Source organism: Dermacentor andersoni, chromosome 9 (assembly GCF_023375885.2).
Source record: "Dermacentor andersoni chromosome 9, qqDerAnde1_hic_scaffold, whole genome shotgun sequence".
Classification (NCBI taxonomy): Eukaryota; Metazoa; Arthropoda; class Arachnida; order Ixodida; family Ixodidae; genus Dermacentor; species Dermacentor andersoni.
Window position 1 is genome coordinate 4,298,163 of NC_092822.1, and position 27,370 is coordinate 4,325,532.

General features: G+C 41.7%; 1 protein-coding gene across 5 annotated transcripts in view; it reads right to left on the bottom strand.

The window, feature by feature from the left end:
- Nucleotides 1-6,368: 6,368 nt before the first annotated feature.
- Nucleotides 6,369-27,370, bottom strand: part of LOC140213277 (zinc finger transcription factor family protein 17-like) — a 90,536-nt gene continuing 69,534 nt past the window's right edge. For 3 of the 5 annotated variants that reach the window (XM_072284407.1, XM_072284406.1, XM_072284405.1), the window contains exon 4: nucleotides 24,468-26,960. In XM_072284407.1, coding sequence (XP_072140508.1) covers nucleotides 26,704-26,960 — 257 coding nt within the window. In that variant the 3' untranslated portion in view covers nucleotides 24,468-26,703. Of the gene's footprint in view, nucleotides 8,221-19,905; nucleotides 20,793-24,467; nucleotides 26,961-27,370 lie in introns of those variants that run through there. The other 2 variants (XR_011890243.1, XR_011890244.1) reach the window with 2 other exon arrangements.

Sequence of the window (27,370 nt, forward strand, 5' to 3'; positions counted from 1 at the left end):
TTTTAAGCCTAGCACGCTTAGGCCTCCGCCACTCCAATCCTACGGGCCATCCTGCTTCCAGCTTTGATCTCCCCACTACCCCTTGGGTGTCCTGGGGATCCTGCGCCGCCTGCTTTATTATAACCTCAGGTCCTCTCCTGAGGCCTCCGGTTGCATGTGCCCTCCTGGAGCAGTGCTTGTAAAAAATCCAATCTATCGTCGCGACTTAAAAAGCGACCCGCGACAACAGTCACAAAAAGCGACAACACCAGTCAGAACCTTGCCTGTCGAACCAAGTCATTCTCACCTAATTATTTAAATGATTAAGCGACTTTTGTAGGTGTCGGTCAATGTCATATTAAGCGACTGGCGAATTTGTTCCCTTTACTGGACGGATCCTGCATCTCGGCATGCATTTTGTAGCTGTGTATTCGTATAGATGTAGGAGCTCGGTGGGAGATCTATTAGTGCAGGCAGCATGCGCAACACCATGTGGCAGATACTGCTTGATGATTTCTAGTATATCATAACCGCGCGCAGCTATCGTGTGCGCCACAGCCCTTATAAGTTATTTGGCTCAGCCATAAGTTCCAGCTTTGCTCCAACACCACGTGAGTGCTGGTTTCCCATGTCTGTCTGTCCACACAGTTCTTTAAGCTGACAATGACCGCTGTCATCATTGATTTTCATTTTTCGTTGCCAGGATCGTGATCCCCATCTTCACATTGCACTAGTACAAATAATAAGAAAACTTTGACCACTATTGTCACCACTTTGATTAAAGTTCAGGTCCCTGCAATAATGTGCATTTCACTCTATATCTATACATTTCTTTTCTTGGGAGTTCTTCGAAAGTATATTTTTTTCACTAGAAGGTTGGTAACAATGAGCACCTCACCGTCATGGGCTACCAGTTTGGTGCAATGTCCCACTCATTATAAAAATCTTATAGATGGATCGTCATTTGAAGAAAACCAATTCTTTAACAAATGGTCCATTCTGCATTATGGTTCTACCTACCTGTCTTCTACAAGCTATGCATTCACATATGAAAGAACTGTATATAATGATAGTGATGAAGCGGTGTATCTGAAATAACCTTTGACATCATCACAGGAACTTGGAAACAGGTACCACATAGTGATAACTCTGATAATCATTAATCATGTCTTATACATGGCTGGACATGTTTTCGTTCGCTTCTGGCCTTCCTTGGGTCACATGATATTTTCTGTACCTCACAATGAGACCTTAAAGCATAGGCATCTAAGGCTTTCACCTTAAAATGGAAAGACGCAAAATTGATTGCTTCAATGTTGCTTCCCATGAAAATGAACTACGTGTACTTTGTTTAATTTATTCACTTGAGAAATGCACATATAATACCATCCATGTTAACATAGCAGCATAGACGGTGACTATGTGGGGGGCTCCGGGGCCCGAGCCCCCTCCGGAGATTTTCAGGGGGGGGGGGGCTAAGCCCCCCACCCTGAAAAAAAATTGTAATCTTGGTCCCCCACTTGATTAATGGCTAGCGTCATTACTATTGTAGTGTTGATAGCTCAGATATGTTGAAATAATTTTTGCTCTTCAAAATGAGAAAACACATGACATTGCTGAACTGTGGCTGTTCGTCAACTCTTGATATTAAACAATAGAGAATCTTCTTACCGCCCTCAAATAGTTTGTTGTTTACAAGCTGGAACATACATTCAACTAACTTTCTCCTCAAAACTTAATAACCGCTTCTCAGAATTACAATATTGAAAATTGTTCATGGCAGAACAGCCCTTTTTGCATCATTTTGTGGAGTCTTGATAATAGCAATCCCTTGCTATTGAAAGTTGTAACATTCTTTTCATTAACATTGAAGTTCGAATGCTTTCAAGTCCTTTTAAATAAAAAAAAATAGGAGGCTTGGGACATTGTGATATAGGGCCTATCCAGACATTTTTAAACTGCTAGAATAAGAAGTTAACATTCACGAATGTTTGTACTGAGAAAAAGGTACCGAGTTCGATTTATCTAATCAGTGGTTCATACACACCTCTAACACCACCCCAGGAGGAGCCAGACACTGCCAAATTTTTTCCAATATACCCCCCCCCGCCTCCTTACTTTCTCCCGCACGCAAGAGGTATTCGCCAAATGCCAGTTAGGTCGAAAGAGACAAAATAGAAAGGCGTCTTTTTTCGCCTCTTGTTCATCGAGCAATGTTTCAGAAAAAATGAGGACATACAAGGCACTGTTTCCAACTAAATCTTTTGTCCAAGAAAACGAATATACAGTAAACTACCACTTGAACGTCACTTAAGCAAATTATTCAGCTGTACGAACTTTTTTTGTATCCCCCATCGAAACCCCATTCAACCCAATGCAAATGCCTTTCAGTTTAACAAAATTCAGTACAGTGGCATTTCAGTTCTGTGATCATATTCTGCTACATCATCATCATCATGATTTTTATTTTTACCACTAGATACAAGGTGAAAAAGGGAGAGCCGGGAAAAAAGCCGAAATCTCTTCGGCTTGACAAAGTTCCGGTCTCCCAGACAGGCACGGAAGCGGCTGGTGTAGCAATACAATTACGCATAATGTGTGGAAACAAGAGTTTTTTAAACACAAATACATGTAGAAATTTTCATGTTATTACATGGAAACTAGTTGTAATACAGTTGTGTCAAATGACTCCCAGTATACAATTAAAATCTGTTATCTTGCATATTATTATTTAACAGAGACTCAGTTGCATATATCATAGTGGACTTGGAAGCACCGAACGAGTACGGATGCTGATCAAATTTTTTCTGATCGCACAGATCGTGCTGTCAAGGACCGGATTCGTCGACGCAGGGTCTGAGCATGCACTGCATCAGGCCTATCTACTGCTACCTCCGGCTGTCTGCCCTGCTGGCTTCATCGGACAAAACAAGTCGCAGGAAGCTGTACCACGTGCACTGCACTGGGACCAGCTGACCAGCACGGTGACGTCGACGGAGACATCGTGGCACCCGGATAAAAGCAGCAGCCTTTTCGACGTTCCCTTCAGTGGACTTGGAAGCACCGAACGAGCACGGATGCTGATCAAATTTTTTCTGATCGCACAGGTTAGTGACCAGCATTTAGTCTCTTCAGTTAGAGGCAACGGCGTAACGTTAACGGTGCTCCCAAGTCCACAATGCTGTGTTGCTATTTTGCGGGGTTGTTTTAATGTTGTCCGCTTAATGTTACTAACATCCGGAGGCGAACAAAATCCAGGCCCTTACTCTGATTCAGATGAATGTTCGCAGCAGGAACTAATGAAACACATTCTAAGAGAACAAAAGGAAACGAACAAAACACTGAAACAACTGTCTTCAAATATCAAGCATGTGGAGACAATAGTTGCAGATTTGCAAGAAAGAATGACAGTTATTGAGAATGAAAGGGGATTATGGAAAGAATGCGAAGACAGGATAGTACACTGCGAGGAATCTTGTAAATCTACCATGATGCAAGTAGAATTTCTGGCATGGAAGGTCGATGATTTAGAAAATAGAAGTAGGCGGAATAACCTAGTAATTTATGGATTAAGAGAGCTCTGATGAAGATGTTAAAACACTTGAAGAAGAAGTGCACGGTATACTTAAGAAGATCCTAGGAATAGAAATTAACTCAATAGAACGAGTTCACAGAATTGGTACAAAGCAAAGCCAAAGGACACGCCCCGTTATTATCAGGCTATTCAACTTCGCTGAGAAAAACAAAATATTATCAAGCTGCTTCAAGTTGAAAAACACCCGGATTTCAATATCCGAGGATTTCTCAAAGAAAGTATGCGACACACGTGCTAAATTATGGTGTTCTGCAGTAAGTGACAAGGCGAAAGGGGCAAAGGTATCTCTGTTATTTGATAAACTAAAAATAAATGGCAACACCTTTATATGGAATGAGTGTGAGGTCAGAAGAATTGAACTATCTAAACCGAAAACTTCTGCACACGCTGGCCCAGCAGCTTGCGATGGCACGTGACAACAACATACGAAATGTATCAGAGTGTTATCACTGAATGCGCGCAGCGTAGTCAATAAGTCCAGCCTACTTGAAAGCATAGTTGCAGCCCATCAACCGCACGTTATAGTCATCACGGAAACCTGGCTTCAGGAAAGCGTCCAGGATTCCGAAGTGTTTCCACCTTCTTATCGGCTCATACGGAAAGACAGAGAATCGCGGGGGGGGGGGGGGGGAGGTGTAGCTGTCGCAATTAAATCTAACATAAAATTCACAGTTTTAAACAGCATACCTGACCATGAAAGCGTATGGTGTAACCTTACATTTAATGGAAAAAGCATATTTCTGGGTGGCGTATACCGACCTCCGAATGCGCCCCCTGAATACCTAGACGTTATGCATGATTACATTGCACAACACACTTATTCACGTTCCAATATTATTATCACGGGTGATTTCAATTTACCAGGAATCAATTGGTCTAATCTTTCGCACAACAGCTCCGACGCAAAAAGTGCTGAATCACTATTGTTCATGTCATTTACCTTCTCTCTAGACCAGCTAGTTTCCGAACCGACTAGAATAGCTGGTCAGTCATGTTCTGTGCTTGATCTGATGTTCGTAAGCAGTCTATTTCAAAATAACACATTAAACGTTGAAAATAGCATTTCGGACCATAAAATTATTGTATTCTCCTGTCCGATTTTAGGAAACTGTGAACGCGTTAAGCCATCGATTGCTGTTATCAGGGATTACTCAAGAGCGGATGACAATGCTATCTCAGAATATTTAAACGCCTGCTTTCTGCAGGTTTCATTACTTCATGACGTAAACGAATTATGGTTACGTCTTAAGCATATTGTACACTTTTGTGAAGAAAACTACATTCCCTCCAGAAAGAAAAGAGTGAACAGAGAACATCCTTGGGTATCGCGCGAAATAATACATTTAAAACGAAAAATTAAAAGGAAGCGCAGAAAGAAAACCACACGTGACCTTCAAGATCTCGTACGCTTATTACAAGATAAGATAAACATATGGCCAAGGAGCGTTTTTTCACTGTTACTCTGCCTTCTTACACGACGAATAAACCACAAAAATCCTGGTGCTACGTATCGAGGGAGTGGCACACCGTATCGCAGATTACTGTTTCAAACGAGACGATTGTTCAGCCTGACGTCATAGCAAGCAAATTTAATGAATTTTTTCTATCTGTATTTAACAGAACTACATTATCATTTCGAGAATCCAATGCCTGAAATAGATATCGACCAACAAGGAATTCTTTGACTCTTACAAAAACTGGATGTAAAGAAACCCTGTGGCCCTGATCTTATATCAGATGCATTTTTGCAAAAACATGCAGTTTAGACGTCAAAATACTTATACGTAATTTACAGGCGATCTTTGGAAACTTCAGTGATACCTGACGACTGGCGAAGTAATACCTGTGCACAAATCTGGCTCTAAACTCGACGTAAGTAACTATAGATCTGTTTCATTAACATGTGCATCCAGTAAATTGTTCGAACATATTATTTATAAGGCCATAATATTGCACTTAGAGAATAATAACCTACTATACAGCCGGCAACATGGATTCCGTTCAGGTCTAAGTACTATTACTCAGTTAGCTGAGTTAACCCATGATGTAGCTACCACAATAAATAACAGAAGCCAAATAGATGCCATTTTCTTAGATTTTTCAAAGGCCTTTGATGTTGTTCCTCATCCAGATCTTATTACTAAACTAATTGCCATTGGTGTACACGAGAAAACAGTATCATGGATCAAGAACTATCTCGAAAACAGAAAGCAATGCGTAGCTGTGAATGATATTACGTCTGATTACGTCAACGTTTTTTCTGGTGTTCCACAAGGCTCGGTTCTCGCGCCCCTCCTATTTCTGATCTACATCAATGATATTCGTTCATGCGTTCAGCCGCCTATTCGTCGATGATTGCGTAGTGTACGCAACAGTGAATACCAGAGAGGATCAGGTAAAACTAGATGATTCGTTAGCTGCTGTACAAAATTGGTGCAACATTTGGGGGATGAAACTGAATGCATCAAAAACTACCAGTATCTCCTTCACTCACAAGAAAAATGTGCTTCAGTTTACATACACAATAAACAATATATCACTAAGAAAATACGAGGAGGTCACATATCTCGAGGTCACTCTTACAACGAAATTAAATTGGGAAACTCATATAAATAACATATATGACAAGGCCCTAGGTATACTACATTTCTTGAGAAGAAAACTTAGAAACACACCTCCTAGTGTTAAATTAAATGCATGCAAAACCCTCATTAGATCCTCTTTAGAGTATGCTGACATTATTTGGGCCCCGCACCAGAAGTATTTAACCGAGAAACTAGAACGCATACAGAACTTAGCATTGAGATTTATATATTCACAATATTCACGTCAAACGAGCATTACGAACCTGCGCGTCAAGGCTAACATTCAATCACTGGCTCAACATAGAATGATTTCCAGATTAAAATTTCTATACTTACTTTATCACGGCTCCTATCGAATACCACAAGCAACATAAATTCAAGCGCCATTCAGACTTTCTGCCCGAACCAACCATAATAAATCAATACGACACCATCCCAGCCATAATAACACTCACAAGTACTCTTTATTCCCACACGCCATTTCCCATTGGAACATACTACCCTCTAGAGCCGTAAATTGCCCATCTGCCAACGGAATTATTGACAGTATTGAGAATCTGGAATTCGAATGGTGATATTACCTGTATTTCATATGCAGCCTCTGTAGATGCATTCTTATGGTAAACGCTGTTTCTCCTGCTTCCCGGACGGCTCATTTAAACAGTGTATATATTTATTGAGTGTGTTCTTTTTTGTGTGTGCTAATGCTCTTTGTTTTGGATACACTAGTTTCACTTTATTCTTTTTTTGTACTGTATTCCATGTTGTAACCACTCATGCATGGGCCCGACGATGGCCTGCAGTATTGTAAAATAAATAAATAAATAAGAATGCAAAAGCAATATATGTATACATATATATACATACACACACATACATATATAAATATAACAAATTTCACAGAAGTTTACAATAAACACAAGTTAAGTTACCATCAGGAAACATTCTTTTTTTCAGAAATTATTTTACATACTTGCAAATATATATGTGCATCTATGTTAAAAAACATAAAAAAAGAAAATCTGCATATAGGCTGCTGCTTTCGCGACAGACATCACGGCAACGTAGCCCAGGGCATCATCACATCCTTGAATTTTAACAAACGCGAAGACGCCCTTTGCAGCATCCAGTTTACAACACGAAACCCTGCCACGTGGTTCGGGCACAATCACTGCAGCGGAAACCCGGATTCTAGGAATAGTAGTTACAAGTGTGAATGTATAAACAAAATGAGAATATATGATAAGTTCTGCGGAACTGTTGGAGCAGTTAACAATACACATCTATAAGAACAAATCCAATATTTTAGTTTTGTTTAGAGATAACACATCAACATGTTGTTGGTTAAAATAGTTAAGTAGGGACGGTAGTGTATGTTTAAGGCATTGGCAGCCATAATTAGTATGTGAGAAAGGGATCTGCCATGGTGCCTGGTGACGATATGAATATGCACTTCTATTTTGTTGTAGAGTTGCCGGGGCTAGGAATGAATAGAGTTTTCCCAGTATAGCATTTCTATAGCTTAGTAATGTTTTGAATTTATATATGTCACGGGCTCTGATTATTCTGTTTTGTTGGAAAAGCTCTTGCGTATGCTCGAAAAAAGAAACGTTCGCTATCGCCCGAATTGCTTTCTTTTGAAGTATTTCCAGCATCTGAATATTTTGCGCTGTAGTGTTACCCCATATAAGTGAACAGTAACTGAGGTGTGAATGGAGAAGAGCATGATAAATGAGACACTTAACTTGAAAATGTAATGCACTTCAATTGCAATTTAACACACCAACAACTTTTCGTACCTTTGAGCAAACATGACTAACGTGTTCATTCCAAGACATATGCTCTGCGAGTATTATGCCTAGGGTTTTTATGGATGACGTAAGGTTAATTTTATACAGACCCACACAATATTATCTGGCAATGTAGTAGAACTTCCCAGAGCATGAAAAATAACGCACTTTGTTTTGGTTTCATTGAGGATGAGGCCGTTTGTCTTAGACCATGCTCGAAGTCCATAACAAACGGAGCTTGCTATAGGCGTTATTTCTTTTAAATCTTTACCTGTAAAGAAAACAGAGCAATCATCTGCATACGTGACAAATTTACACATATCGCTCACTTGTACAATATCATTAATGTAATACAGGAAAAGTATCCGGCCAAGAATGCTACCTTGGGGCACACTCGCTGTCAAAGATTTTATCTGCGATCTGTTCTCATTAATTTCAGCAAACTGATGTCGGCTTTCTAAATAAGATCAGATAAGTTCAAGTGTTATTCCTCGGAAGCCATATTTTTCCAGCTTTATCAGCAGCAATTTCTGGTTGACCCTATCAAAGGCGTTGCTGAAGTCTAAGTATAACCCTAAAGTCAGAAATTTTTTGTCAGTGTTCTCTAGAATAAGCTCCTTCTGTATACTTAAAGCAGTTTCCATAGACCGCTTTTTCTTAAACCCGTGTTGACAGTCGGTTAGCAGGCTATGTTTTTGCGAAAATTTATTAATACAAAAGTTAAAAATTTTTTTTAGTCCCTTTGATAGCACAGGAAGTATAGATACTGGCTAATAATTGCCCATATTATTTTTGTCACCTCCTTTGTGAACTATTACTCTCGCTACCTGCATATTACGCGGGAAAACTCCGGTTGACAAGAAAATATTAAAAATGTGCATTACTGCAGGTGCAAGTAAGTCTATGACGCACTTCATTGGCCTAATTTCTATATCATCTACGTCTCGACTATGGCTATTTTTCAAGGATGAAAATGTTGTAATCACCTCAGGGATGCTAGTAATCTTTAGGAATAAAGATTCTCTTAATGAAGCGGCATGCATTGTATCTTGAATGTCGTGATCTATGCATCCTACTTTAACAAAAAAATTTTTTAAACAGTCTGCAAGTTCTGTACCACCTACAAAAGTGCAATCAATGTTCAACGTATCTGTTTGTGTATCGACTGACTTCCGATTTAGTGCTTCGTTTATTTTTTTTCCATACTTTGTCACTTCTGCTATTACCTCCATGGAGTTGTTAGTTGAGTTTTCTTCTCTATTAGTTGCAGGTGTGCCTAATACAGTGTTTTCACTTTAACCTCCTTATTTGCCTTTCTTCACTCTCATTTCCACTTGAGAATTTTGAACTTTGAGTGCCTATAACCTATATTAGGAAGTAGCCGCTAGCAACACTTGGGAAGCAGTGTTTTTTTATTTTAAGCATGAATGACATTGTCATTCACTGAATTTTGTGTGTAGTGCACAAAGCATCACATGGCGATAATTTCTTTGTTGAAAGAACTATAAAAGACACCGGTAAAAAATTACTGCATAATTCATTTGGGATAAGTAAGCTGAAAATCCTGTATTCTTTTTAGAATGCTTTTCTTTCCAATTGGATGTTTTACTGGAAAACATTTTGCAGCAGAAATTATGTTCCTGTGTCATCCTTCCAAAAGGCATAGTAAAACTTGTGAGCCCACTTAGTGTCTGCAAAACTGAATGAATTGGTTTTATGTGTAAGATTAAATTGCCCAAATTATACAGAATTTTTTAATGTTAATTATTAAGCTCAAGGATGTAATTAATGCTTTGAAACATTCGTTCTATGCTTCCATATATGTAAATGTAAGCTTTCACACAGTGAACACACTAATTTAGAGATATGCCTGCTATCCATGCTTTTTGCGCGTTAAAGGAACTTGCATGCTTTTGCATGTTTAGGAAATTGCCTTTTATTCTGTTTATACAGCATAATTTTCTCACCTATACTAGTAGCTACAGTGTACTGAGGTTGAGTGCCAAGGCAAGGAACCCGGAAGTTTTACGGGAATAACTACCCAAAATTACTGTGGATGGATCTGGCAGAGGGAGCGGTTCAGGAAGTGCACTGAAACTTCGAAATTAATGTTCAATGTGACCTGCAGCATCCTGGAGTGAGGGTCTGCACTGGAAGGAAACTATGAAATATGTTAGCAACTAGTCAAACATTGTTTTAACCCCAATGAGTGCTTTTAATGGTGCATAATGGGAAAGGAGAACCAGTGACATCGATGCGAGCCTTTAGACTCTAAAGTTTGCTCTATGCATTCCTCTGTGTCATTTCATCAATGGCAACAGAGCAGGCGTGTATGCAGTAATTTTTTTTTGGGGGGGGGGGCAACCATAGGTCCCCTTCCTATGCAAATTAGGGGAAGGGTACCTTTATTATACAAATATGAATAATGCCGACCATTCACCACAAAGACACATAAACCCGAAAAGAGAAATGAAATAAGGTGCATCTCACAGGTAGGCCTGTGAGATGCACCTCTCCTTTACATGGCAAACAAGGAACCCCATCAAATGGACTCACACTGGAAAGAACCGCAGGAAGAACACTGCCAAGAACAAGTAAACAAGTGAAAATGTAAATTAAAGATTTCTATAGTAGAATACATAGCAACCATGGCACATGAACCGCGCGGGGTTGTGTTACTTAGCCAGCCAATCACAAAAGCAAGCAAAATCATCGTCATGTGGCCTTTTCAACAATGCGTCGTACTTGATAGATCCGGAGAGCCTGCTGTTCTTGAAGAGCCTTTTATCGGCAGAAGCAATGAGGTGTGCAACAGACATGGACAAAGTGTATGGAGTCTGAGCATTTCACTCTTCAAAAGTCTGCGGTACAGTTCATTTCACTGCTGAACCAGTTTTACTCATAGAACTTCACTGCCAACTGCACTGAAACTTGAAAACAAATAGTTGCAGCAAAGCAAGCATTTTATAATTTTCAGTTGAATAAAGAATTCGACTTTCGCCATTATTTTATTTATTTATTTTATTTACAATACTGCTACTCTCATTTGAGAGCGTGGCAGTTGGGCGATACAGTAGACATGTATACGAATACGCATTTAGGCGGAACAGTTAAATGAAAAAAGGAAGAAAAAAGAAAACAATTGCCCGAGGATGGTAATATAAGAAAGAAGCTGAGTTTAGAAACAAAAATGCAAGTTTTCACATGACAGTTAATTAACATGATTCTGGCAGTTAAGAACACGTAATTAACTAGTTTATACATAAAATAGGAGCGAACTGAAAGATAACACTTAACGCGTGAAGAAATTTTAAAGTTGTGTGAAGGGATACGCTTTAAAGCATACACTTTGAGAGCGAGAAGACACGAATGGAAAAAGAAAGAACAATCTAGGCAAGCAATCAGCAGGAAATGGCAGTTATAACAATTATCTTAGGACTAGCAGTAGTACAGTAATGAAAATTTATTTTGGGAACACAGTGTACCATATGTCCACATAACGACAATCAAACAAAAATGGAAAAAGAAAAGTGGGAAGTCGAAAGCAACACAATGCGAAATTTCTGACGATGACACGTGCGATGATAAATTGTTTTATTTACGCACTGCAGCTTCCACTTGTGAAGTAAATTCGGACAACGATTCGATGGCGGTTATAGCAGGATCAAGTCGGTTCCATTCAGCAATTGTAAGGGGAAAGAATGAATACTTAGACGTGTCATTGTTGCATGTGTATTCTGTTAAAGTGTGCGCATGTTTGTTGCGTGTTTTTCGAGCCTCAGAAAATGAAATGTACCTGGACACATCTATCTTATAGTTATTTTTTAGAAGCTGAAACAAGAACTTCAGGCGAGCGTGTTTTGCCCTGGTAGATAGCATTTGCATTCCAGACTGTGTTAGAAGATTAGTCGGTGAGTCAGTGCATATATATTTGTTGTGAATGAACCTTATAGCCTTTCTTTGTACTGCCTCTAATTTTGTTATGTTAGTTGTTGTATGAGGAAACCAGACTGTATTTGCATATTTGAGAACCGGCCTAACGAACATTGTGTAGGCCAGTAGCTTCGTTGATGTTGTAGAAAGCTCAAGGCTTCTTTTGAGGAAGAATAGTTTGCGTAATGCACCTGCCGTGATATTCGAAATGTGTTTATCCCACCTGAGGTCTGAGGTTAATGTAACTCCCAGGTATTTATGTTCAACTTTAGTTAGTGGTATGCCGTTAATCTCATATGTAAAGTTAGATGGTCTTGTTTTCCTTGTTACGGTCATGACCACAGACTTTTTTACGTTAATTGACATCTGCCAATTAGAGCACCAAATAGCTAGAGTGTTGAGGGATGTATTAAGTGCGATGTTATCGTTATAATTAGTGATTTCACAATAGATAACGCAGTCGTCGGCGAACAGTTTTATATTACAACCAATGTTAGCTGTGATGTCATTAATATAGATTATTAAGAAGAGTAATGGCCCAAGAACTGAGCCTTGGGGAACTCCGGAAGTAACGGTGACAGTGTTAGGTGGAATTTTTTCGTAGGTTACAAATTGTGAACGATTGGCTAGAAATTCTTTTATCCAGGCTGAAAGGAGCCCTTTCCCAACAATACTTTCAACTTTAGCGATTAATTTGTTATGGCATACACAATCAAATGCCTTAGATAGATCAAGTAAAATCATGTCAGTCTGGCCGCGGTGATTGATAGTATATGCAAGATCGTGGACTAGTTCTGTTAGTTGGGTTATTGTTGATAAACCACTGCGAAAACCATGTTGGTAGGGAGACAAGAAGCCAATGCTCTCTAGAAAAACCGTTATGTGCTTTAAGATTATGTGCTCTAGAAGCTTACAGGATGTACTAGTTAATGAAATGGGTCTAAAATTTGAAATTTCTGCTGTGTCGCCTGATTTATGGATAGGTATTATCTTTGCAATTTTCCAGTCGTTCGGTAGCTGTGAAGTCGTGAGTGATTTACGAAAAATTATGCCGAGGTATCTACGGCACCATTCCGCATACCTTTTCAAAAAGTCGTTAGGTATGTTGTCAGGACCGCTGCCTTTTTTAGGGTCAAGACCAAGCAGAAGATTAAGTATGCCAGCGTCCGTAATGTGTAATTCGCCAATGCTTACGCCCTGTCTCGTTAGAATGGGGGGAATAATGTTATTGTCTGTAGTAAATACTGATTGAAAAAAAATGTTATATGCGTTGGCTTTCGCAGTTTCTTCCTCTGGGCTTAAGTGGGACGCTTCTCCATCATTGGTGCGAAAGTGCCTCCAGAACCTTCCGGGATTATTAGTAAGAAAGCTCGGTAACTTTACATTAAAATAATATTCTTTTGCTCGTTTGGCTGCAAGCTTGAATTACACGATGGCATTAGGAAGTTTCGTCACCCTGGATTCGTCTCCTCCTTTAATTTTTATTGTTCTACGCAGTCTTTTCAGACGGCGCTTTGCCTGAATTACTTCTTGGGTTATCCAGGGATTATTTTTTGGCGGCCGCTTGGTTTTAGTGGGCACGTAGTTTGTGACGCAGTAGAGGACGATAGATTTGTACTTATACTCGCCTATTATACTTTAATAGGCGAGGGAAAATGTATAAAATTATGCACTAATAATATTATTTTTGTGGTTACCACCTTATTTGCCTAACAGGAAAAGTTTGAAGTATGAATTATTTGCAGCCTCGCAGAGGAACAGTGGCTGGCGGCTATGAGGCCGTGGGCGGGGCTTCGCTGCATACTTAAGTTGCATCCGACTATAGTTTCGTTTTTTTAATTACCTCTAGAAGAATTATAGAGAAATATATATTTGCGGAACAATCGCATTTCTTTTGGATCCCTCGTTTACTGCTCTACCAAGTGCCAAAACTGACTCTTATTGTTATTTGGGAGGTTGTGTAACGATGAGTGGCCGCCAGTCCCGTGCAACCGCATAGAGCGCAGGACGCTGCGGCTCTAGACATGCTGCACCCACCGTGAAGGTTAGAAAAAAGCCCACATAAGCACAACAGAGAAGTGGCAACATTAGGCGGTTTGACCGATAACTGTACAAGCGTCATTCAAGACACACGGAATTGCTCCCCACTTCTGGCGGCGTTTACAGTAACGAACGGCACACGCGTTATCAGCATGATAGCATTGCCTGTTGCTTTGCTGTCGGGAATGATAACGCGCATGCCGTTCGTTACAGGAAAGTACCGGACTCGCCGCGTTAAAGAAAGGAAATGCGGACAAGCAGATGACGATTATCGTTGTGTGGCAAAAGGGTGTAATTATGCTTAAGAGTGTATGCTAGCCACCATACCCTTAGTATAAACACATCTTCTCTGTAAAAACAAAAAAAGTTTAACACAGCGATTTTCGTCTGGTGACAAAAAAAAAAAAAAAATAAAGAAGTCGCTTCCAAAGATTGTGCGCATCTATAGCCAAACCGATCCATGCCTAAAGCTTCCCAAAATGGCCGACTGCATCGTCGAAATCGTTAATACACTCTAATCGTTCACTTGATTTTTCGCTGCATTGGAAATGCAAGCGGTTAATTTCGCCGAATGAAACGTCTCGACGCTTTTCAGCGCCCGTCTCGTGCTTCTGAAAAGAGCTTGCGGTATTGGCGTGAACAGACAGGCAAGTGGACGTATTTGTTCTACAGTTATTGAACAGTTGCTTATCGATACATCTTGAAGTTAGCCTACAAGCTGTCGTTAAAAGTTCCGTATTTCAGTAGACCTTGTGCAGCGTACTCTCAGCTCAATACGAAATTCTTGACTGCGTTCTCGAGTTTTGTTTAACGGTAATGAGAAGGAGTTAGATAATGCACAGAGGCAAGGTTTTGTCTGGTCTTGCAGGAGTCCCAGGTGCTTTTTCCGCCGCGTACACTGTCGCAATCGTTACACGTCTGAGGAACCAGACTGGCGGCGCATAGGTAAAGCGGGCTGCCAGTGCAAGCCGCAGTCCCCTACATTGTCGCTATAAAGAGGAAATTTGTACGTGTACTAAGTGTATGTACGCAACGTTTCTTTGTTTAGTATAATTTGGCGGTGCCTCCAGCAGACAAAATGTGGATCCCATACTGCTCCGTCGGTTTGGGCTCGGCAATGCCTCCGCTTGGCGGGCGCGTTTAAGAGAAAGCTTTAGCTCGGGTGTTCCAATCTAAATACATGTAAACGCACTATTCGTTTTTCTCGGCAACCACTGCACCAAATTTGACGAGGTTTGTTACATTTAAAACAAAAGCTTAGAATCTAAAATTTCTGCTGGGTACACAAAAGATTTAAGCGAAACAATTGAAGCAAAGCGGGGCATGGTGCTTTCAGTGCCCAATTTTTTATAGAACATGTAGTTTTCCATTATAAAGGGGACTGTAATGCGATGTCTTTAAGTAGGGGGTTGTCTCATATTCAGAGTCGACTTATGTTTCAATATGAACGGGAATGAAGTGTTACGCAATTCTATTAACGAAATTTACCTCTCCTGTTTAGTTTCCATATTGTGCGTAGAAGCAACAGTGCGTGCACTTACAGCTGCTCAGTTTATCTTCAATGCTGCTCTCATTTTGTAGAGTTCATCACTTGTGCACGTGCAACACATTGGCGGAGGCAATACTAACTGCATTTCTCACTAGCTGGACAAGTCAGAATGGCAATGCACCTTGGAGAACAAGACTCGAATTGTGAAAGTCTGGTGGTAAGTCTGAAGTAATATATTTTCATTTATATTTGGTGTTAACTTTCCAGCGCACTTTCTATCCTATTGAAGAAACATTTAGCCCCGTTTGGCCTGTTTTTTGAGGGCCTTACATCAGGCCCCCTAGCAAGTTTTAGCTTACACTGCAATTTAAAGCTTCTTGAGACCCGAATACAGCCATGGGACATAATTACTTTTCAAGCTGGTTATTATTGCCTCCAGGCATGTTACGAACATGAAAGATGTTTTTTTAATAACAAAGTTTTAAATAACTGGCATCTTCTTTAAATGTCACAGTCATACGTAGACAGGCTAAGAGCTGCATCTCCAACAAGTGAACATCTCATGTTCGCTATGGTAAAAACTGTATTTCATTGCCTGAACACAGAGGTGAAGATGGAGTTATGTGTAGTAGACTGTTACTTGGCTGCTGCATCCTGGATTTTCATGCATTAATGAGGAATTCAAAACAGACTTCAAGGTTGCTTCCTGCTGTTTGTGACAATGCAGAGGTCTAGATCAATTTAATGTGAAATTTCTTGAAAGTAGATCAGAAGAATATGAGTGAACCACTTTCCACAGTTCCACATGCATTGGACTTCATATCCATGATGAATGTTTGGAGTAATGACTTCAGACTTCTGGCATTGCTTTACCGAAATAATCTTTTAAACTGGTTTATTATTAGAGGAGACAGAAGAAATTGAATGCCCTCTTACCAGACCACCATGAGGTGAGCGTGACTGCCAACAGAGACACACTCTCCCTCTGCCTTGAGTAGCATCCGCAAGCGACATTCCTTCCTCGCCTTGTCACATACTTGAGCCGAAGAACCACATCGGGTTCACGTGACTAGCACCACCCGCTTTTTTTTTTCTTATCCATTTTTGTTGCGTGGCACATTTTCCACCGTGGCATTGTGCATACTGAATTGGGCGATTTACCGAAGTAATGCGTCATGGCGAGCGACACGACTGTGTTTTGCGTCGCACTCTTTGTTTGTGTTGCCTTGACTCTGGCTGGGTGTGGCGCTTTCTCGAGAGGGAGGAAAGTGGCGTTTCATTTGAAATTTCCGCTGTCTGTATGACATGCACAGATTTGTCATGTGCTGTAAGGCTGTAAACTTAAGAACAGCATTAAATACATTCTCTTAGTGGTGAATGCAACACATATTTATCTTTTGCGCACAAAGAAAATGTGAACAGTGTACAGTGCTCCCACTTCTGCGTCAGTCTGATAAAAAGGCCAACAAAGAGTGATACTGCACTAAATCAAGTATCTTGAAATTTGGAGACATACTAGGGATGCTTCTGCAGCAGACACGATTGACCAGAGAGGTTAACAATGTACAGCTGCTTGCGGTGACCAAATGCACAGCACCATCAGTTTTGTGCCATGCTATAATTCTATCAAAACCGCTTAAAATTCTTGCAGCTTTTTAAGAAAGGATTAGTGGCACATAACAGTGTGCGTTTTTTTTCCTGTTTTTTGAATGTATATTTTGCTCCCACATAGCTGATGTGACTCAAAGGTTTATAGTCCTGAAAGCTTGTTTGCTTTGTTATGAATGTTACCAAAAACTTACGTGTGCAAGCTTACCTCTGCCCACACTGAACGCAGACACAGTGAGTTTATTTAGTATGGAAAGCTAAAACAATGTAGTGGCTGCACTATTGTTATGAATCTGTCGTAGTGATAGATGTTGCTGATTTTATGTAGTGCTTGTTTTCATCACTCAGGATATCACCCAAAATGCTAAGAGGCAAAAAAAAATGTATATAACGTTCACAAGATATGGTTATGTGACGAGTAGAGACTGGGTGATGGCAGCCGATTGAGGGAATGAGCTCGCCTGCGGATCTTGCAACCACAAGAGGTTCAAGTAGATTTTATCGCATTAAAGTGTAACAAGTGACTAGAAAAAAAAAGCCTGGGCATGTCATCAAAAGATACCACTGGGAACAAAAGTCTATTGATCTACACGCACCATGAAATACCCAATTTTTTTTCTTACTTGCCATGTTGGCATACACTGGTCCACAGTAAAGTTGCAGAGTGGGGCGGGCCCTCCATTTCATTCCTGCTTGACAAAGTTGAGATCTCTTAATTCCACTCTTTTTAACTCTCCAGAATGCCAAGAGTTGTACCATTCCTCCAACTTTAAATGAAATTCTTACTATACTGGCTCTTTCAGTATCTACCTATAGGTCACTATCTCTGCCGTGGTACTTGCCAACAAAATGGTATTCTACTTATTGTGAAATTCTGAAGTACTGGAGACTGTTCCAATGACGAGCTTTAATTGCACCTAAACACTAAGCTTTAGTTGCCAAGAATGATTCTATTTAGCAAGAGCATGCTTGGACTATGACACAAGGATGGAGGCCAAAAAGTTACTGCCCTTCCACTGCTGCGAAGTGGGGTGCAAGCGAAACTTGAGATCTGCGGCTCTTTGTAACGCCTCATGTTGAGGGCAGCACGTCAACGTCGACCCCTTTCTCAAGTTCCCGGTGGCATCAATCAAACACTGCCTGTTCTTTGGCCAAAGGCACAACACGTGGCCTGCTCCCACTGCCATTCCTTCAACACAGCCTGCTCTTCGGCAGAACAGACCAAACGCAGCCTCCCCACCTGACTGCTGGGCCTGAACTGGTGTGGGAAACCGCGGGTGTCAGGCGAGCCAACACACCCTTTCCCTCCTCTGGAGGAAGGGGACGCCCGCGATTGGCTCATGCCTTGCGCTGCTTCTACTTACCCACCTTAAAGGCAGTGTTTGATGAACTGACAGTGGCTGAATCAGTTAGCATGGTGGTCTCGCAACCCAGAGGTCGGTGGTTCGAATCCGCAGCCTGATAAGCAATTTCTATTTTTGCGCAGCTTGGGTTTTTTCGCGCGGTAACACCGACACCAGTGAGGCAATACAAGCTTCTGTTAAAAAGGTCACAAATGGTTGCATCTTATGCCAGTTCCTGTTCATGTGGACATTCAGTGTTATTTTTCACTGTCAGAAGTATCCTTGAAGAAAAAAGGGGAGGGGGGCCAACAAAGTATCAACACTAAAGGAGCAACGTCGACGTACATGGTAGTTGAAATAAATCGATGATTAAATGTTGATTATGCTGTCATGTACGACGCACAAATTGTGAGATGGATCTGGCGAGCTTCAAGCTCACCTGTCAGCATGTATAGCGTTGGTAAAATTAGCATTTCCTCTCTTCAGCGTTGACTGCTGCATTGTGGCGTGGTGGAGCACTGCCATTACGAATCCCCTCACAAACTATGACCTACCAAGCTGCACTAAGACCAGTGCACCAGTTTCACGTCTGTGCGCACTCAAGGATGACAGCACGCATTGCATGCGAACTCAGATGTGCATACATACAAATTCTTGATTACGTCTCTCATTGTACTGTTACACTAAGGTACGTTTTAATACTGCATAAAATTACTGCTTAATTTGCACATCACATAGCATTAATTATAAAAAATTCAGCATGTGCATATTATAGCCGGCTATAAAGAAAAAAAGTTACAGAGCTCCTTCCAACATGCTATGTTTCGCAAGCTGTTCCAACAATGAAATAGATGATTGCACAATGGTGGCCGCTTTTCATAAGTTAGCTTCGCTGGAATACATCTGTGTTAGTGGCAAAGCATACGAATTTGGTTTCGTGTCTTGGTGAACTGTGCAAGCTATTTCCGGCCCAAATTTCTTTTTAAAGAGTTGCACGCATTCATCATCATCCTATTTTAAAGTTCAATGCAGAATGAAGGTGCCTCCCTGCAATCTCCAATTATCATTGTCTTGCACTAGCTGATGCGAACTTGTGCTTTCATATTTCATCATCTCACCTAGTTTTCTGTCATCCTTGACAGAACTTCCCTTCCCTTGGCACCCATTCTGCAACTCTAATGGTCCACTGGTTATCTACCCTATGCATTACATGGCCTGCCCAGCTTCATTTTTTTCCTCTTAATGTCTACTAGAATATCGACTCTCCGCACTGCTCTCTTCCTGTCTCATTGTCATTTATCATTGCATTGCTCTTTGTACGGCCCTTAACATGTTCTCGAGATTCTTCGTTAACCTCCAGGCTTATGTGCCATACTGCATGCTTAGAATAACGTGTCTACCAAGTTGACATATTCAAATTCCCTGATTTTTTCAGGTTTCACAGAACTTTGTTTTATGTCAAGATGGGCTGACGCCATGTCACCTGATGCTGTCACTCTCTGGTAAGCATGTTAAAAAAATAAAAACAATCCAGTTTGAACAGTAAGGAGTAGTGTTTATTTTATTCAAAATAGAAAACTGAAAAGAGGGGTTTGTAAAATGCACAGCTACTAAAATATCTTCGAAAGAAACTCGGTGCCCTTTTACTCTGTGAAGGATGACCAGCAAAGCTGCGTACGTGGGCCCCTTAATGGTGAACTGCACCTCTACCGCGGGTCGGCCTGGTATTGCACTACCTATGGGATTGGCCCATGTGTGGCGAGTGCTTAAAGCCTGCTTCATCTCCGCCGCAGGTTTGACTGGCATTTCACGACCTTCGGGATCAGCCCACATATGGGGAGTGCTTAATGCTTGCTTCACTTCTGCTTCGGGTTGGCCTGGTATTGCACTTTCTTCGGGATCGGCCCACCGTATGAAAAATTGTTGGTCTATGCGCGGATGCGATCTGCCAGATCCTCACTGTAAAAAAAGTGGTCTAGCTCACGGCAAATAGAGTCAAACATTTTAAAATGCGAATAAAAAGAGATGCATACAAAAGCAAATAGAGCTATTTGTATTAACTGGTAGCAAGCTCATTGGTATCATGCCCGAACTTTGTCACATATGAGATTCTCCAAGCAACTGGAAAGTCAACCTCAACTGTCCTGACATACTCTCAGCCTGCGCATAATGCCTCAGTGTTGCATTTCACTGCTTTAAGAGGTTTATTTTGGTTTGGATGTGGGTAACCTGCATCTTAGCGTCAGCCAACACTTTGCTTTATAAGTGCAAGCTCCTTCAAAGAGGCGGCGGCACAGTTCCTTTCCTGATCATTCCTCAATGCAATGGTCCTTCCTATTCTTGTCCTTCTTACGCTGCGTGTTCGCCCCATGGATGAAGCATCCTTTTGGTCAGTTGTACAGTCCGATTTTTCAGACTCCCTAAGGGCCGCTACAATGTCCGAAAAAAAAAATGAATGCATGTCTTTTACTGCCCTTAAGGGCCCAAATCACCACAGGCACGTCCGAAAAAGCTCTGAAGGTCTGCCAGTACACTTATTAGGCATATAGGTGCTTGCACTCCGACAGGAGACGGCAAGTGCACGCGAGTCTAACAATATATGTGCTGCGTCCCCTACACTTCACCGCGTAGCATCACTGTGCTGAGGCAAAGCTGCCTTTCGAGGACTAGCAATATGCAACGCGCCGTGCTTTACGAGGATTGCAGAGGCAGAGTGGGTACCTTTGCTGACAGCGGTGAATTCTTTCAATGAAAAAGACAGCACCGAATGTCAAGAACCGTAATAGCATACGTAATAGCATAATAGCCTAGCGTTCCCGCCATGGTGATTACAGTGGCCAGTGGATCTGCGTGTGAGAGTGTCAGTTCAAGGTGGTGAGATAACACGGCGGTGTTGGCTTTGATTATATCAAATCTGCAGTTGCAGCACATTCGGAGTGCGGATCAATGGTGAATATCTCGGCAACAGTGGGGACAAATTACTAGTGATTGAGGACCTTAACCAAAAAAGTGTTAGAGTGGGTTTGAAGATTAATATGCAGAAGACAATGTTGAAGAATTCACATCGCCAGTCAGCCTCTAGAGTCTGTACGGGAGTAAGTCAGTTGCTCGTAAGGGACCCTGATCATGAAAAGGCAATTTACCTAAGAATAAAAATGGGGTGGAATGCATATGGCAGGCATTACCAAATCATGGCTGGGAGCTTACCACTGTCATTGAAAGAAAAAAAAATTAAATTATGGGGTTTTACTTGCCAAAACCACTTTCTGATTATGAGGCACGCCGTAGTGGAGGACTCTGGAAATTTCTACCACCTAGGGTTCTTTAACGTGCACCTAAATCTAAGTACACGGGTGTTTTCGCATTTCGCCCCCATCGAAATGCGGCCGCCGTGGCCGGGATTCGATCCCCATCCTCGTGCTCAGCAGCCCAACACCATAGTCACTGAGCAACCACGGCGGGTGTCACTGAAAAGCGTACAACTATTGCATTCTACTAGTGCTAACTTATGAGGCACACATTAGAATCGGGTAAATACCGTAATTAAACTTTGTGATATATGGTTCTTGCTTCAAAAGTTTCCTATGGCAAGCATAAATGGGAGTTGTCGACACACGATCACACGTGTTGAATGCATACATTGTTTCCTAAGCATCGCAGAGCTAAACGTGCTGCCACTAAAGGGGTCGCTATGGGTTCACCATAGGGGTCAACAGCGAGTCACTGTTCCAAGTTCAAGTTATCCTGTGAAGGCCAATTTTACAATCAAAATAAGAGATTCGGGACTGTAGAAATGTATGACTGCCGGCCAAGACCTTTGGCCAGGATTGAATTACCCGGAGTCGAATTAACAGAAGTCGACTGTACCATATGGCAGTGGACTTTGCAGCAAGAATGTATCTCCTACTACACATAGCAGAATATTGGCATGCTGCAGTGCTCAGTGGCTGCAGAACAGTACACTCCCATAAATTTGATCCCGTCTGAAAGTCCCAGCCGACACACGTGCATTTCTATAGGTCCAAACTTCGGTTATTTTGATACTAAAATAGGCTTTCACCCAATAATTCCAACTTGAGCAGTCAGCATGCATGCTGACCCCTACAGTGAACCCAATAAGCGACCCCTTTGGTGACATACCTTAGAGGACACTAGATGTGTGAAACAGACTTTATCTCCTGCAGGAAATGCCTATTTTCTGCCTGCCCAGGAGGAGCTCCAAGCAATAATCACAGATCAAAACGTCTGATTGTGGTATTCACCCATTTCTAATGTGCCATCTTTAACAAAACTTTCTTGGCGATTTTCGTATGCTTTACCGCATAACACGGATGTATTGCGGCGAAGCTGACTTTGGAAAATTGGTTGCAATGTGCAACACATTGGACCCTTGTCCGTTTTTTTAAAAACAAAAATTGTGTGCGCATTTGATTTCTGTTTCATTTTAGGGGCTTTTGTCCTTTCTATGCTAGTTCACACTTTGGACATACAGACAGCGGGCGTGTGTTTCACTCTGGGGCATGTTAGAATCTGTACGTAAACCATGGCAAATAAATCAGTCATGTGTGTTGGCATTTCTTCTGTATCTTCTTAAATTTGACCCACCAGATAATTCCATCTGTTTCGACAGTCCCGTCAGAGTCGAATTAACGGAATGAAGTCAACTGCATTTTGCTTGCTGCTCAGAAGTATGAGCTTGAATAAATAACATAGCATTACAACACGTAGGACATAAAGGAGACAAATGAAGTGCTGCAACATGTGCCAACTTCCCTAAGTTAGCACTATATAAGCTTGAACCCAGATGTGCCAGCTGCATTAAGGTTGTGACAAAATGTAAAATCGCATGTGTTGGAGACTCGGTAGGTTGGCTTTCCTTCTTGAAAAAGTGTTGCAGAGTGCCTGTTAAGGATTCACTGATTGATGCTGTCAAACTGTCAACAAGGCTGCCAAAAAATTATTCTTAATACAACCCTTTCATGGACACAACAAGGTAACAAATTGTTTTGTGTGTGAAGCATTAAGAGTATATTCGTGATCAAATATTGTTCTTAAAAAGTGACCTCAACGAGACAGCACACGAGACTGCACAAGATCTAACTCACCGTGTGAGCCCGGACTCCCTCTCAGCAGGATGGGCAAGCGAGCGCGATCCCCTCGTCACAACGATCTCACCCAGCATTACAAGTTAGTCAAGAGAACCATGCCGCTACCGCACAAAGCACCCAATAAAGCACAAGAAGTCACTCAGGTGGCTTCAGACAGGCACCTACGCATGCCCGGCCTTCCTGCACAAAATCTTTCCGGACGTGCACCCTCACAATGCGTGTCATTACTGTAAGGATATAGCTAGCCTTGATCACATGCTCTGGGCTTGCCCCCTGGTGCCAGGACCACCAAGGAAGAGTGGGACCGAGCTCCACACAGCTCGGACCTTGAAGCACAGCTCTGGGCTGTCCATCGGGCCCGCGACGCGGCGGAGGGGCATGGCCTCTCTGTTCCGACGTGGGAGTGGCCCACTGTGCACTAATCGCACGTACCGACGGATGTCAAGAAATTTATTCATCCATCCATCATCAAAGCAGTTGTCAGAAAACATTCTGCAGGGAACAGCTAAAACACTATGCATTTCTCATTATAGTGATATTATGTGTGCGTGAGTTTAATAAATAGATAATTTGCAGGTGTGTGTATGGCAAATTCAGATGCTAACTTCACCAAAGTCATAAAAGCACACAGCACTCTACTTGAAAGGAATCTGAGCATTTGGCCACTGTTGTGTCACTAACGTGCACTGTCGTAGCCGTCTTCATTACCAAGCAGAAATACATCCAACAAACTATTTTTCGGACATGCATGAGAATTCGGGTATCCTTGCAACACTGCCACGTACCTCACAGAGGCAATTAATTATAAGCACAGCTGAAATTTCGGATGCTGAAATGCTTTGCCTTCAAAGTGCGGAAGGCACAACCATTGTAGAAAGTGTTGTATAATGCCGGTTTTCAAGCGTCAACTTTGCTGCAATATAGCTTGCTACGGGAAGAGGCTTATGCAATGTATCGTGGTGGAGCATACCAGCAGTGAAAAGGGGCCATTGTAAGATGGCATGATTTACATTTTTTTATTTACACACATACATACTCTCTTCTGTTACAGCACAAGCACCAAGAAGCCTGGTAAGTGTTGTGGTTGGTCTACAAAATTAAGAAAAATTAAATTATGGGGTCTTACGTGCCAAAACCACTTTCTGATAATGAGGCATGCCGTAGTGTGGGACTCCGGAAATTTCTACCAACTGGGGTTCTTTAACGTGCACCTACAGTAAATTTAAGTGCACGGGTGTTTTCGCCTTTTGCCCCCATTGAAATGCAGCAGCTCTGGCCGAGATTCGATCCTGCGACCTCGTGCTTAGCAGCCCAACACCACAGCCACTAAGCAACTAGGGCGGGTACAAATTAAGTTCCTTGCCTACCCAAACAAAAATGTTTGCAACATGATGTGCGTGGTATACCGTCCTTGGGAAGGCAAGCTTAATTGGTTGCTGTTGGCTTTGTGTCTTGCTTCACTCTTGAGCAGCGCTTACTGACTGCACAGTAATAATAAGCTCCACCAAATGGCTAGATTACTTCTGTACTACTCCAAGTGTTCCAAGAAGACTTTTGGAACACGAAGTAGAAAAAAGATTTCTGCTCCTAAACTGCTCCAGAATGTCAACTTTGTGCTTGAAACCCTAAACTGTCTTGACCACCACTGAGGGGTTGATCTTCAACATCACTTATATACTTAAGATAAAATCTTGAGTAACACTTACTGGCTGTCTAAACATTTTGAAATGGTTTCACAGGTTCTAATTTAACACTTATATGCACTTTTTAAAACAACAGTGAATAACGATTTCGGTAACATATTTCAGTATTCTACAGTTGATTTGGAGGATTATGCGCCATCACTGGTCTGCAATTATGGAAGTTTAGAGATAAAAAAATGGGGGCAATAATGCCTACGTTTTACACATTGTCATTGTACAGAACACAACCTATGCAACTTGCTATAAAACTGATTTATATAGTATTTGAAATTACCATAAGAGTATGTAAACAGCTGGGGTTTCATAGTTCTAGGTTCTTGTTATGCTTTAGACTAGCACCTTCCTTTAAATGGCAGTAAAAGGCATGCATTAATTTTTTTTTGGACTGCCTGATTTTCTAAATGTTTTGTTTTTGCAGTCCTCAGGGAACCACCCATCGCCACCAAGAAAAAGCACTTTTGACTGTAGCAGTAATCAGTGATTTGCCTAATTGGCAAACAGTTCAGGATGCCAAACAGCCTCGAGACAGCTGTACCTCTGACAGAGGGCACTAATACACAGTGCAATGCACTGTTTCTGCACTCTAGACTGTGGGATTCTTATCCCGTACCTTGGGTCAAAGGAACGACAATCACAAGGGCATTTATTGCACCTTTCATAGATCAATGCCTGCTAGCCGAGTTGCTATCCACAAAACATGCCGATGGGCGTGCGACAAATCGCGGAAGTCCGACTCACTGCGACCGGATAGCGAGCGAATATGTTCGCCCCTTGCCGGATCCCAATGCCTGGTCGTTCACGGGTACGGTCACGCGAACGGTGGCTCTTTCGCACAAGGCCTCACGAGACGATCTCGCAGAAGCATGGATCGGCGCACGGGCGGCACGTCCGTGCTGCTTGCCGTCCCGAACCAAAGAGGAAACGTGTTCCCCTTGCGCCCTCAAGTAACCCTGCCATGAGGTGGCGTTAGCAGCGCAACACTCGCGCCATCTCTCGTGTGGCCTGGGGCCCGCGGCGAAGCCGCAATGCAGGAGAAGGAAGCTATGCGGGAAAAACAACATATCAGGGGACGTGTGACAGTCGCGCATCCCCACAAGACAAATGTGATAAGAGCTGTATTATGTGACCTATTATAACTCCGTGGTGACAATACAGACAGGATATGCAGGGCATGTAGCGATGAGGACAGTAGCAATGGAATGATATCACCAGTGTACAGAGTGCTGAATTCATTCTTGCTCTGTTACTGATAATTGAGAACTCCATCAAATGAAATATTAAGAGAAATATGTGTGAAGGAATACTACTCATCATATCTATTGCAATTATTCTCGGACAGCATTCCCTCTTTCTTGCTTTTATTATTAATGCATTTATATAGTACGGCTCACCTGCTGTTCCATGTGTTCCATCGACACATATACGATCAGTTCCAAGCCTCTTGAAAAGCTCCTGTTGTGGTGTGGTCATGATGACTAGCATAAAATCTCTGTCATCCAAAAGGTCCTCATTTTTTTCTCTAAAAAAATGTCACTTTTTGTCGGGTTGTCCTTGGTGTTTAAAGAAGAGCAATGGGTTTTCCTTTTCACTATGCATCCTCTCAACCCAGAGTTGCACGCTCACATAGTCATTATCGTGCAGCCGCTCGGTCTTCGAGACTCTGGCATCCCTCATTATTTTGCGGAGATCCTGCTTGCTTAACAGGTTAATGCGGTGGAATGTCTCATCCACGTTGGACCGCACATTATTCAGCACTGCATCCATGGACACGCCTTCTCGCAGCTTGTCTTGAGAGAGTAGAGAAAAAGTGTATATTAGTTGAAGCATAAGTAAAAATTACCGAGCACGCAAGGAAGTGAAATGGGCACTGATGAACATATTTAATATCATTATTTAGAATTCCTTTAATTGAATAATGAGTTACATTGACTTACAAAAACCTTTTGCAATGGTGTGTGTTAAATAGTTCAAGCTGTCGCAATTTTTGTTCTTTTTAGGTCAGCTCTTTGCAAGGACATGGTGCTATGCAGCCTTCAGCTGCTGAAGAGGCAAGATTACATTTCTGAATTACACTACACGATTACATTACATTTGAAGAGGCAAGATTACATATTTAAGTGTTTCAATGTTTGGTGTCATTGATAAACCGTCATAGAGATTATCTGCACCAGTGTTATCAGGTACGTAAGTGAAGAAA